The sequence below is a fragment of the Rhinoraja longicauda genome, chromosome 27, assembly GCF_053455715.1.
Source record: "Rhinoraja longicauda isolate Sanriku21f chromosome 27, sRhiLon1.1, whole genome shotgun sequence".
Classification (NCBI taxonomy): domain Eukaryota; kingdom Metazoa; phylum Chordata; class Chondrichthyes; order Rajiformes; family Arhynchobatidae; genus Rhinoraja; species Rhinoraja longicauda.
In genome coordinates this window covers 10,659,642-10,672,829 of record NC_135979.1, presented here as the reverse complement: position 1 = coordinate 10,672,829, position 13,188 = coordinate 10,659,642, and the positions used below count along the sequence as shown (strand labels likewise).

General features: G+C 42.7%; 1 protein-coding gene across 1 annotated transcript; it reads right to left on the bottom strand.

Moving 5' to 3' along the window:
• Window positions 1-4,830: 4,830 nt before the first annotated feature.
• Window positions 4,831-12,524, bottom strand: LOC144606749 (phosphoserine aminotransferase-like). The gene is made up of 9 exons (XM_078423093.1): window positions 12,462-12,524; window positions 12,018-12,078; window positions 11,858-11,927; window positions 10,785-10,990; window positions 9,665-9,837; window positions 9,344-9,507; window positions 8,476-8,604; window positions 8,249-8,386; window positions 4,831-4,930 (listed from the first exon to the last, which is right to left on the bottom strand). Exons 1-9 carry the CDS (start codon window positions 12,522-12,524, stop codon window positions 4,831-4,833), a joined length of 1,104 nt encoding a protein of 367 aa, XP_078279219.1.
• Between the last annotated feature and the right edge of the window lie 664 nt (window positions 12,525-13,188).

Genomic DNA, 13,188 nt, shown 5'->3' with positions numbered 1-13,188 from the left:
TAATATGGGCACACTTTTTTTTCTGCTGCCTCATTGGAAGCAGTATGAAACAGATATATCAGAAGAAATTTGATGCAGTTACACCATACAAAGCTCTGAGAAATCCAGTAAACTGTGGTCAACTGTTGAACACTAATTCTGCCAACTTAGGCAGAGGTCCATCTTAACTTCTTAATTTTGATTAAAAAAGTTGTCATGAATATGTTGCAATGATTCAATTGCCCGTTTTCACGGGCTAGTAACAGAGTCTTAAGCATTTGCTTTACATGAACACAAATTTTAAAACTCTGTGAATGTTTGGCCAATGCATAAAATACCTAGCAATGAGCTGCTTATCGAAGATTTTTGTCCATGTAGATCATTTACCATCGTCTTGGGTGACATGGTGGTTCAGTGGTACAGCTGCTGCCTTACAACGCCAGAAGCCTGGGTTCATCCTGACCATGGGTGCTGTCTGTAAAGCGTTTGTACATCCTCCCCGTGATCTGTGTGGCTTTTCTCTGGGTGCTCCGGTTTCCTTTCACACTCTAAACACATATGGGGTTGTGGGCTAATTGGCATTGTATAATTGTAAATAGCCTCAATGTGTGTGTAGGATAGTGTTTATGTGCAGGGGCTGCTGGTCTGGGTGGACGTGTTTCCGTGCTGTATCTCTGAACTAAACTCGTAAAACAAACAATGTTTTAATTTGTTTAAACTTTTATGTTTAAACTTTAAATGTTTAAACTTTTAATTTTAATTTCAAGTTTCTGTGTACCTTGTGTGTTGTGACTGTTGGCAAACCAATTTCCCTCCGGGATGAATAAAGTTCTATTGTATGGTATCGTAATTGTTGGAGTAACTCAGCGGCAGCATCTCTGCAGGGAACGAATGGGTGACGTTTTGGGTCGAGACTCTTCCTCAGACTGAACTAAACCCTTCCTGATATCACCTGAAATAACAACTCTATGTTACCTTTTAAATATCCTTCATTGATTGATAATGCAATTTACAGAGGCCAATTAACCTACAAACAAATACGTTTTCAAGATTTGGGAGGAAACCAGAACACCCAAAGTAAACTCACTCAGTCACAGGGAGAACGTCCAAACTCCACACAGACAGAATTCAAGGTCAGGATCGAACCCGGGTCTCTCCCGGCTGCACCACTGTGCTGCCCCAGAACATCAGCTTGAGCAAATAAATCTGCTGAAATAGATTTTCAATCTTGCTGACCAATCTTTTGGCCTATTATTGCTGATTATCCCTTTACAACTGTGGACAAGTTGAGACACTGGTCATCATTCCACACCATTCAACGTATCTGTCAAAGACGTTCAACATTTTCAGTTTTTATTCTTTAGACTGTGGGCGCTGGTTCTGGACTCCCCCAACAATGGGAACATTTTTCCTGCATCTAGCTTGTCCAGTCCTTTTATAATTTTATACGTTTCCATAAGATCCCCTCTTATCCTTCCAAATTCCAGTGAATACAAGCCCAGTCTTTCTAATTTTCCCTCATATGACAGTCCTGCCATCCCAGGGATTAACCTTGTGAACCTACGCTGCACTGCCTCAATAGAAAAGATGTCCTTCCTCAAATTTGACCAACCTGCACACAATACTCCAGATGTGGTCTTACCAGGGCCCTGTACAACTGCAGAAGGACCTCTTTACTCCTATACTCAAATCCTCTCGTTATGAAGTCCAACATGCCATTAGCTTTCTTCACTGCCTGCTGTACCTGCATGTCTACTTTCAGTGACTGGTGTACAAGGACACCCAGGTCTCGTTGCACTTCCCTTTTTCCTAATCTGATACCATTGAGATAATAATCTGCCTCCTTGTTCTTGCCGCCAAAGTGGATAACCTCACATTTATCTACATTATACTGCATCTGCCATCTCACTCAACCTGCCCAAGTCACCCTACAACCTCCTAGCATCCTCTTCGCAGTTTACACTGCCACCCAGTTTTGTGTCATCTGCAAATTTGCTAGTGTTGCTTTTAATTCCATCACCCAGATCATTAATATATATTGTAAATAGTTGTGGCCCCAGCACCGAGTCTTGCGGCACTCCACCCACCACTGCCTGCCATTCTGACAGGGACCTGTTTATTCCTACTCTGTTTCCTGTCTGCCAACCAATCCTCTATCCATGTCAATACCCAACCCCCAATACCATGTGCTCTAATTTTGCCCACTAATCCCCTGTGTGGGACCTTATCAAAGGCTTTCTGAAAGTCCAGATATACTACATCCACTGGCTTTCCTTCATCCATTTTACTTGTCACATCCTCAAAAAATTCCAGAAGATTAGCCAAGCAGGATTTCCCCTTCATAAATCCACTGCCATTGGGAATGGTTTCCCTCCATTTCTGGCCATTTTCAAAGAAAACCAAAGCACTCGAAAGTGGCGACGCAGTAGCGCTGCAGGTAGTGCAGCTGCCTGACAGTTCCATTTTTTCTCAGCATGATCGACACGTTCATAATACAAACAGAAGCGCAGGAGGATCTTATATAGAAGGAATAGAATATAAATGTCAACGGTGGGGTGCATATGTTCCATTTGTGTAATTAAACTAAGACCTTGTTTTGTTACATCTGCAGCAAAGAAATTGTAGCACGACATAGCATCGTGAACATTGCACAGGTTACCCTTGGTCAGTTGACAAACCGTCACACGCAACAAATATGTATTCTTGCATTGTAAATAGCCGAGGTTGAGATAAGAATGAAATGATAGTCAAGATAATAGTGAATCATTAATTAAACCACTGTTAAAAGAACAAATGCACAGTAAAAATTAAATCAGAAGGTGCATTTTCTGGTGAGTTAATTCAATGCATGCTAATTATATTTGAATAATACTAACCTCTCAATTGCTGTGTATTTTGAACTCTTATCTGTAGTTTGCCTAATCACCCATATATTGTGCAGCTTTGCAGCTGTATATTTCATCTACCAAGATAATGACGATGGTTCTCCCTCCAAATCTTAACTTAGTATTAAATGTACAACACCGACATACTTGGTCCAGTTGGTATTTGGTGGTGTTACATCCATCAGGGATTTCTTCCCATCTATCTTCCTCATTTTAGCCTACCAGCACAACTCCACTAATCTTTCACCCCGTCTCATTGACTTACAACAGGATCAAAGATATTTGCGTCAACCACTTAAGTTCCACATTCTAACAATACCAAGAATAAAGAATCCTGGTGCCCATCTTCAGTGCAAACCAGCATCTGCTGTTCCTTCCTACTCATAAAGAAGCGTTTCCTTGTTTCCCTTGTAGAGTTGCACGTAACCATCTTCTAGAAAAGACTACTCTCTCATGGTATTCATTCAATACAGAGTGGACAATGCCATTTCTCCTTCGAGACAATTTCCAGTAACGTAGGTTGGCAAGGTAACACAGTTGATAAATCAGCCATTGGGGTTTACACAGAGCTCCAGCAACCTCTGGTGGTGCAACTGAGGAAGTACCAGACCATTGGTGGGTCTGGAAAGTGGGGAATGGTTGGAGATGTCACCTATCCATTTTCCCCAGGGATGCTGTCTGGCCGGCCGAGTTACTCCTGCATTTTGTGTCTTTCTGGGGGCCTTTTGGAAGTGTTTGGAGCTGCCATGATCTGTTTTGATCATGGAGGTTCAGATCCAGTCTAAACTATCTTGAAAGCGTCCTGTAAAGTGCTGCCAAGACACATTGGTGTGGATCACTTTACCGGAGAGAAGATCTCTGCGGATTAAATATCTCTTGGTAGTCAACTTTATTGACATGGGCACAAGTATGGTGAAGGATAGGTGCAATGAAAATCTTGCAGCATAGGCACATACAGTTTGATTAGTGCAACTGGGAACCCCTATGAAAAAACATTGCAAGTTCCAGGAATCTAAATAAAATCAAAGTCCTTCACTGAGAATCTTGCAACACGTAGTGCATGTGATTAAGTGTTTAATATTGAGACAAGGATAAACAATCTGATCCCATTTTATCATCTACAATGTATTTCTTAGATTCAGAAACATGTCTTTATTTTGTAATACAATAATGCAAAGTGGAGTGTGCTCACAGCCTTGTTTCTGGAGGTGGTAGCATAGTCTATCACATCGTGCAACTGCCCCGTGAGATACAGCATTGATCATGAAGGTTGCAGTATCTCAAATGGAGCCAGGCTGTCCTAACATGAATGGCTAAACTCAGTATGTGGCAACCACTTTTACTCGGCCTCTGAAATTGAAGGCACCATGTACAAGACCTTGTTCACATCTCCTATAACCAGTGAGGATGAGGAACCGAAGAAACAGTCTGATAGCAGCAGCAAGAGAAAAATAAATCCAGTGGCCACAATAGAATAAGAACTGTTGTTAGCACAAAATATAAGGCTATCACTCAAACGTTAATACTTTAACCTAACCACACAAGGCTTCTGCATTTGTGCACATAGAAAATGTTATTTCCCCCTTATTAAAACTGATTTGCTCTTCTGTGAGAAAATGTGAGCTGCCATTAGAACTATATTTGTACTGTAGAGAATAATCCTGCATTGTCCACATAGTCTGGGAGTGAGCTTAGATCATAATTGACACCAAGAAGTAATGGATCCTAGTTATGAGGGATATTAGTGTTTCAAGTACTTCCCTCACTTGTTCCGAGATGATGCACCAAGATTATGCGAGAAGATCATAAAGTTACAACTTTACTCACACCAGAATCTTAGTTCAACCAGGTATTTAGAGATGCTTCAAACCATTAGCTGCTGCAGAGATGAAGCCAATTGATTTGGTTATGTGTTAATGTTATGATGGTTAGGTACATAATAGACAGTTTTGTCGTTAGTCATTGCCTAAATATGCTCCTTCTTGAAGGATATCATGAATTCTGCCAACTGCTGCATTTCTTCTAGTGTCACATTGAAGAGCGAGGCACAGATCCCACCAACTGATCTAGAAACAAGTACAATTTAGAGGCAGTGAAAAGTTATATACTCGAGAATAGGCCCTACTTGCCTACACCAAACAAAACATCTTCCGGAGCTAGTCCCATGTCCCTTTAAACTTTTCCTATCCATGCAAGTGTCCAAATAACTTGTCAACATTGTAATTGCACTCACTGTCTGCAACTTCACCTGGCAGCTCATTCACCCCATATACACACCACCCTCTGGAAAAATTTGCCCTTCAGGACTCCCAAATACCTCCCCTCTCACCCTAAAATTATTCCCCCTAGTTTTAGACTCTCCCTTCATGGGAAAAAGACTGACCACTGTATTTAATCCCCCCGTGATTTATAGCGACAACAACAATTGAGGACCCTGCGTGGGGGGACTGCAATGAGGGGAGAGGGGAAGAACAATGGAGGACCCGGCCTGGCGGAAGGGGGGGGGCACCGTGAGAGGGAGGGGAAGAATGACGGACAATGGGGGGACAAAAGGGGGAGCCAGCTGCTATTTGTAAGCAATGTATCTCACTGTGCCTAGTTACGTGAGACAATAAAGTATTCCTATTCCTACATGCATGCATATGCCTGTGGTGTATATTGTGCCTGGGCTATATGGGTACGTTTAGTTTAGAAATACATTGTAGGAGGCCCTTCAGCCCACTGACTGTGTGCCGACCAGCAATCACCCGTACACTAGTTCTATCCTACACACAAGGGACAATTTACAGAAACCAATAAACCTGCATGTCTTTGGAATGCGGGAGGAAACCAGAGCACACAGAGAAAACCCACATGGTCACAGGGAGAGTGCACAAACTCCATACAGACAGCAATCCATAGTCTGGATTGGACCCGGATCTCTGGTGCTGTAAGGCAGCAACTCGATCGCAGCACCACTGTGCAAAACTATAATTCAGCTGATGAATGTTCAGGACACAGGACATTCAAGTGTATTAAAATGGAGGCAATTTCAGGAGTGAGCAACAGTAGGCAAGTACAGAGTCCAAGTATGCATCAGGAAAGCAGTAAACTTAAGCAATTGCTGGGGTACACAACAACATATTGAAGTGAAGACCATGGTGAATGAACTTTAAACTACCTACAACTCAATTACAGATGTGCAGAGTAAATAGCCAAGAAAAGGCCGATAATAAAGTTCAGTTACGATGCGATATAAAGATTGAGCAAGATCCCAGGAAGCAGCAGTAAAGTGGCACTGTACAATTCAGGTGGTTCAAAGATATTGGGCACATTTGCAAGCTTCAGGAAATTAAATTACCAATGACAACAACAGAGAGCAGCCATTAACCCACAATGTTAAACGGTTTGCCAAAGAGAAGACAGCTTCAGTATGAACAATGTGGACAGGCCAAGATTTGATGTGGTACACAAACTTATTTGCAAATTCCTACAGCAGCAGATGCATAAGACAAGTGATGGCAACCAGCTAGATGCAAAACCCATATTGCAGAGATCAATTCAAGTCGAGGAAGAACTAAAAGATGGAACATCACGTGTGTAGTTGGTGTAGAATGGCTTGCAATATTAGTTATGATAAGACTGGACATACCTGTAGCACCAAGGTCATTATGAACAGAACTGCAGATGAATAGTCTCAGCTGCTCATGTTCATCTTATGCACAAATTCTGGGAAAAGACTATTTTTTAAAGTAACCTCACCATATGCTAACAAATAGCTACGGCTTGCCTTGATAGCATTCAGTTGAATGTGATCAAGGCAAGGCACAGTCATTTGCTAACAAAAGTCTTGAAATTAGCATTATGGTGTTCAAATGTCCTTATGATGATCCAGGCTGTCTTAAATCTAGTGCCATGTAGCTTCATTAGGGATAATAAAGCTATGTGTTCATCATAGCAATTGAGAAAGCACAAATGCTTAGAGGCTCAGTGGTGCAGCTGATAGCTCAATGCTTCACTGATCTTGGATCTGATCTTTGGTGTTGTCCATATGGAGTTGCCAGTGATCAGGTTGGTTTTCTGTGGGTGGTTCAGTTTCCTTCCACATTTCAAAGATGTGAGAGTTGGTATGGAATTACAAACCCCCCTAACCGTTGTTGGCAAATGGAGTTGGGGGGGGGGGGGGGTGGGTGGTGGAACAAGAAAGGGCGTGGGTGTGAATAAAAGAATAAACTGGATTAGTGCAGGATTGGTGTAATTGGATGTTTGATAGTTGGCATGGACTCAGTGGGCAAAAGGACTTGTTTCCATGCTGCACAACTCTGGCTCAATGGGCACATCAAATTGAAATAATACAAATGTGTAATCCTGCAATAAAAAAATGTCCAAGGTCACAAGAAGGTTGAGATTGGTTGGCAGCCTGGCAAAAACTTGACATTGACCTCATAGTCCAGAAAATAGAACTTCATACCTTTCTTACAAGATTCCTTCCATATCTTGCTACATGAAAACTCTCCACTGGTTTATGGAAAGACAAGGCCTGGTTTTGGAACAAAGAGCAGAATATATGGCATGTGTATGCTCTGGTTTACAACATGCAAGTTGCATCCACAAGTTTGAGTCAATCTGAAAAACCATTTGATTAATGAAAGATAGACAAAATGCAGGAATAGCTTGGCATGGCAAGATAGAGTTGGTGCCTCAGCACCGGAGACTACAGGTGGTGTCTGTATGGAGTTTGTACATTCTCCCCATGACCTGTGTGGGTTTTCTCTGGGAGCTCTGGTTTCCTTCCACACTCCAAAGATGTACAGGTTTGTAGATTAATTGGCTTGGTAACATTGTAAATTGTCCCTCGTGTTTGCAGGTTAGTATGCAGGGGTCGCTGGTCAGCAGGCTGAAGGCCTGTTTCCTCGTTTTATCACAAAACTAAACTCAGTGGGTCAGGTCGTATCTATGGAGAAAAGGGATAGGTGAAATTTTGGGACAGGACCCTTCTTCAGACAAACATCACCTATCCATGATCTCAATAGGTGCTGCCTGACCTGATGCATTTTGTGTCTATCTTTGGTATAAACCAGCACCTGCAATTCCTTTTTATTATATATTGAATAAATCACCATATTTATTGGAGCCCCAAGACTTGTTGTGCTAGTTTGACACATTTGAGTTGAAATAAGCCAGATACTATATCTGGAGACTTCTGCACAGTTTTATGATGCTATTAGTTTAGAATTATTTCAGTGAGAACAGAACTCTCAGAATGAAAGGGAGTGGTGTGGAAAGGAAGAAAGTCCAAGGAAAAATGGGGGTTGGGGATGGAATCAAAATTGACTGACCCATCATTTCATTTCAACTCCAGACTTCAATTTGGATTGTTGAACATTTCTTATATTCTAGTTTACCTGTGGCTCTCCAATGAAATCATGCCATGTTCTGCAGCTTTAATGAGGAAAGTCTTTTCAAGGCAATCAGACCCATCAGGGCCACCAACCCTGAATAATATGTTCATTCTGCTTCTGCACTTTGGATCAACAGGGCATCTATAAAGGAAGCAGTGGATGTCATTGTTTGATGTTCATTTTGGTTTAAATGTAGATAATGCACAAACACTTAAATTGAGCTAACTCACATATAGAATTCACTGGAGCACTCAATCACATCGTATAGTAGCTTTGATTTAGCTATACTGCATTGTTCAATTGCCTCAGGACCTCCTTGGCACTTTATCCAATCCAACAGCAAGCGCATGATATAAACACTGAAAGGAAGGCATAGCCAATAAACATGACCATGCAGTTTACACTCAGCTGGATATCATGCACAACAGGCTATTTCAGATCAACTCCTTGCGCCTCAAGTAGTGTTTGGAGAGGCTGCTGTTAGCTTGCAAATTAAAATCGAGTTCATATAAAAAGTTGCGTTCACTTTGCATGCCAGCCACAGTGCTTTATTTACAAACTTAACACCAGAATAATTTCTGCAAGATAATTTTAGAACATTCAAGAAATTAGTTAAAATGGCTTTCATCTACATTCTAACCACACTTGGAGTTTACAAGGCATGGAAACCTTTAACTTAAAGATAGTTGCAGATCACTAAAGGCATTAATTGACCTGGTCTGTTTGTATGGAAGTTTAAAAGGATACCAGTAGGTAGATTATTTGAGGGAAAATTTTACTAGTGCAGATCCAGTTTTAGCAAACTCAGAGTGTGGTGATATTGCAGAAACCTCTTTCGGTTGAGGTTTATTGTCATGTCTACAGAGATACAGTGACAAGCTTTGTTTTGCATACCATCCAACAAAGTCAGATAATACTATACATAAATATAATCAAGCCAAACTCACGTGCAAAAGGTAGAGCAAAGGGGAAGAAAGAGTGCAAAATATATATTTTTAAGAAAAGTAGTGCAGCAGTTCCATATTCAAAGCCCACAATTGGGCAGAGGTGAATTGGACAGAACCACCTTTGACAAAATGGCTGAAGCACTGTACTAACCTGTAACATGGAGGAGAACTAGCAATACCTTCTGCCTGCACTTTATAGTCAAGTACAGTTGGGCACCTACTGAGTGAAGATTCTAGTAGATCTTCTCTCACTAATACCACTGTCATTCCTGCACAGCCAAGATTCATCTGGGCAGCAGCAAAAATCACACCAAACTAAAAGGAGTCAAATGGCAAGAGAAAAGTATTAACATGGTCAACATTTAACTTTATTCCAATTCTCGTTAAGACAATTCCTCACAAACAGGTCATTCTCAATACCATTCCAGGAGCTTCAGTAACAACGTCGTTCTTCTGCTTAGTGTAGACTTACCCTGGAGACATCCAAAGGCTTAGAAAGGAAGTTGGATGACATATCGGAGATCAGGACAGTTTCCTTGGAGTCCGGAATGAAGTGGAACTCCACCCCACTGATAGAATCATTGGCACAATAATAGAGATAGGACGAGTCAGGACTGAGATCCCACTTGCTAGGATCAGGGAATGCTGCAAGAGAATGAGGCAAATTGAAATATTCAACAGCAGCTGCACAGTGACCTTGACAACACCTCAAACAATTATGCAGAGAACTGCATTGTTTCCAGTTCATAAAACAAGAACTGGCCACAAATACTTATCCTTCACTGCTGGATCAAATTACCAAATACAATGTTTGGTAATTTTACCCAACAGTGAATGAGTGTGCTCTGTCGCAGTTGAAGGCTAATAAGCAAATCTTGAAAAGCAAGTGGAAATGGGCAATAAATGCTGGGACTCTAAAGCCCACATTAGAATGCATTGATCATTAAATGGATCACTTAGATTTAATATTCCTAGAATCCAAGCATAGGTACAAGGATTTATACTTTCAAAAAAATATATAGACAAGTATGGATGTCAATTTTGGTATAAGTACCTTTAATGATGATACCACTATCAATTGGTGACCCATGTACATCCAGGCTAGAACATTCCCCTTCTGGTTTCTTTCCAGAAAAAAAGGGTGGCACAGTGGTAGAGTTTTTGCCTTACAGCACTAAAGATCTGGGTTTGAGCCAAACTTCAGATGCTGTCTGTATGGAGTTTATTTGTTCTCCCTTTGAACTTGTGGGTTTTCTCCGGGTTCTACAGTTACCTCCCTCATTGAAAGAGGTGCAGGTGTAGGGTAATTGGCTTCTGCAAATTGTCTCTTGAGTGCAAGATAAAACTAGTGTACGGGTGATAGTTGGTCGTCACAGACTTGGTGGGCCGAAGGGCCCCATTTCCATGCTGTATCTCTAAAACATACATTTACAAACCAAGGACAGTCCATTTTTCCTAGACAGTCCCATCACCTCTGGAAAGCTCAACAGGGACATGGTTCAGTCCCATTATGCGAGGTAATTCTTCCTTCCATGGAAAGGATTCAATTCACCCACTTCTACACTCAATAACAATTACTTGAATATCCTTACTTGTGTAATCATTCTGCTCAGGGTGGACAACTTTCACTTTCCCCAGTTTCCTGGCTTCTTCAGCTGCCTCAGCAGACCAGGGCCCAGTGATAACAAAGTCTGCACACCTGGCTTCTTTGAGTCCAATTAAATTGAAAGGAATGGCACTGAATTGGCCACTTGCACCACATTGTAAGAAGAGTATTTTGTAGTTTTCTGGGATCTTCCTGTAAAAGTGGAAGGGAATGTTAAAAAAACACAAGTAGTTTTATTTCTGGAGATCCTTGCTCTCAATGATTAATGGTCTTCAACTTAAGCCAATTTCACTGAACTGTGAAAGTAGAGCACACTCCCTCTCCCCATACTGGAGGATGACACTTACACACCATCCACAATTGCACGTTGAGGTGAATGACTGGCAAAATCACCTCAGCAGACAGTTCAGGGTCAACCACATTGGTGAGTTGGAGTTATACAGGCACAAGGGCAGAATTCCATCCCAGAAGGGCTTTGGATTTTAGATAATCCAAAAGTTTTTCTTCATGGAGTCCTACAACCTGGAAAAAGGATTTTCAGCCCAACTTGCCCACACCGACCAACATGTCTCATCTACACGAGTCCCACCTGCATGCGTTTGGCCCTTATTCCTCTAATCCTGTCCTATCGATGTACCGATCTAATTGTTTCTTAAACATTACAATAGTCCCTGCCTTAACTATCTCCTCTGGCAGCTTGTTCTGTACACCTAATATACCCAATATTACTCTAGTCTATGGATTTTGGCAAGCACCAGAAGCTTAACCAGCTGAAATACTTTTACTTTAGTTTTACAATTCAAACAGGAACTGGATGGAGTAGCCCAAAAGGGGAAATCTTTGACTTATTAATATTTAAGTTTCAGTCCTCTAGAAAATGTACCATCATTGAGTGGCAACGCAAAGGGACATTTTAAAAGGGGTCCATTGAAAGTGGAAGATTGCAATACGATGTTATCAGAAATGTAATAGTGATGATCTACTGTAACCAGGAAATGGGAAGCTGGCTTCATCAGCCTTGATTTGAAGATTTATTCTGGCCAGGCAGTGTTTACTTACAGCAACTCTCTCAAACCAGCCCTGGTTTCGTCCAGCATTACAGCGAACTCTGGCGATCTGTGGTGCATTTCTGTTCAATGGATAACACACAAGAGGATTGATTAGCAGGATCAATTGAGCAATTAGCAAATACTGAAACACGGCATCACCAGAGACCAACCCAGTATGCCGATTCCAATTCCACGGTAATCCAGAAGGTCCTTCTGAAGTTGGAGCAGCACCTGAAGGGGAATTCAATTTATCGGTTATTTCATACTCAAGAGGCCCGCGGGGCCAAATGCCACTCCAGCTGGGCCGAAATCCAGCCCTCCCCTCCCTTTTAATATCATTGCAACATCTTCCACCTGTAACATTAGCAACGTCTCAAAGCAGTAACAGGCTGCAGACCGCAGCAGCAGCAGCAGCAGCAGTGAGTGGGGGGGCTAATTGTGTGTGGCTGGGGTTGCGGCAACAACTTAACTGCAGTTAATGAGACCGAGGGAGGGGGAAGATGCAAACAATTCCATCTGAGTGTGTGTGAGAGAGAGAGAGAGATTGAGATGGTGAGGGTGAGAAAGAGAGGAAAACCTAAATCCACCACCCTTTTAGAAAGTTACTTATTCACCGAGAGAGGCAGCTTGGTGCAATCCGAGGCGAAGTTGATAACAGACTGTCTGCACTCCATCATTGCCCGTAATGTGGGGCCAGCACGGGCAGCAGAGCTGTTAAGTAGTGAACTCCAGCAGCTCTCATTGGCTTCTCGTCGGATGCTGCTGCTGCTGCTGCTGCTGCTGCTGTTTTAACTCATCCAGAGATTGTTTCTGAATCTGATCCACAGCGCCTTTGTTGTCGGCATCGGGAATTGTTTTAAGAAAGTTACTTCATGGGCTGAGAGGACATTTGTGGGTGGGTTATATTGGGTTTACCAATCGCGACTAGGGGGGGCTCGCCCACCCACCCACACGTTGAGCCCGGCCCTTGCTCGGGAATGGACTGCACCTGACCGGACTGGACTGGACTGCACCTGACCGGACTGGACTGGACTGCACCTGACCGGGACTGGACTGCACCTGACCGGACTGGACTGGACTGCACCTGACCGGACTGGACTGGACTGCACCTGACCGGGACTGGACTGCACCTGACCGGACTGGACTGGACTGCACCTGACCGGACTGGACTACACCTGACCGGACTGGACTGGACTACACCTGACCGGACTGGACTACACCTGACCGGACTGGACTACACCTGACCGGACTGGACTGCACCTGACCGGACTGGACTGGACTACACCTGACCGGACTGGACTACACCTGACCGGACTGGACTGCACCTGACCGGACTGGACT

What these genes read in the sequence shown, in the direction of transcription:
- LOC144606749 (XM_078423093.1), bottom strand. Translation starts at nt 12,524, where the DNA reads ATGATGGAGTGCAGACAGTCTGTTATCAACTTCGCCTCGGATTGCACC. An exon ending in GCTGGTTTGAGAGAGTTGCT is followed by an intron (nt 10,991 to 11,857) that starts GTAAGTAAACAC and finishes CCACTTTTACAG; the next exon opens with GAAGATCCCAGAAAACTACA. An exon ending in TGAGCAGAATGATTACACAA is followed by an intron (nt 9,838 to 10,784) that starts GTAAGGATATTC and finishes ATTCTCTTGCAG; the next exon opens with CATTCCCTGATCCTAGCAAG.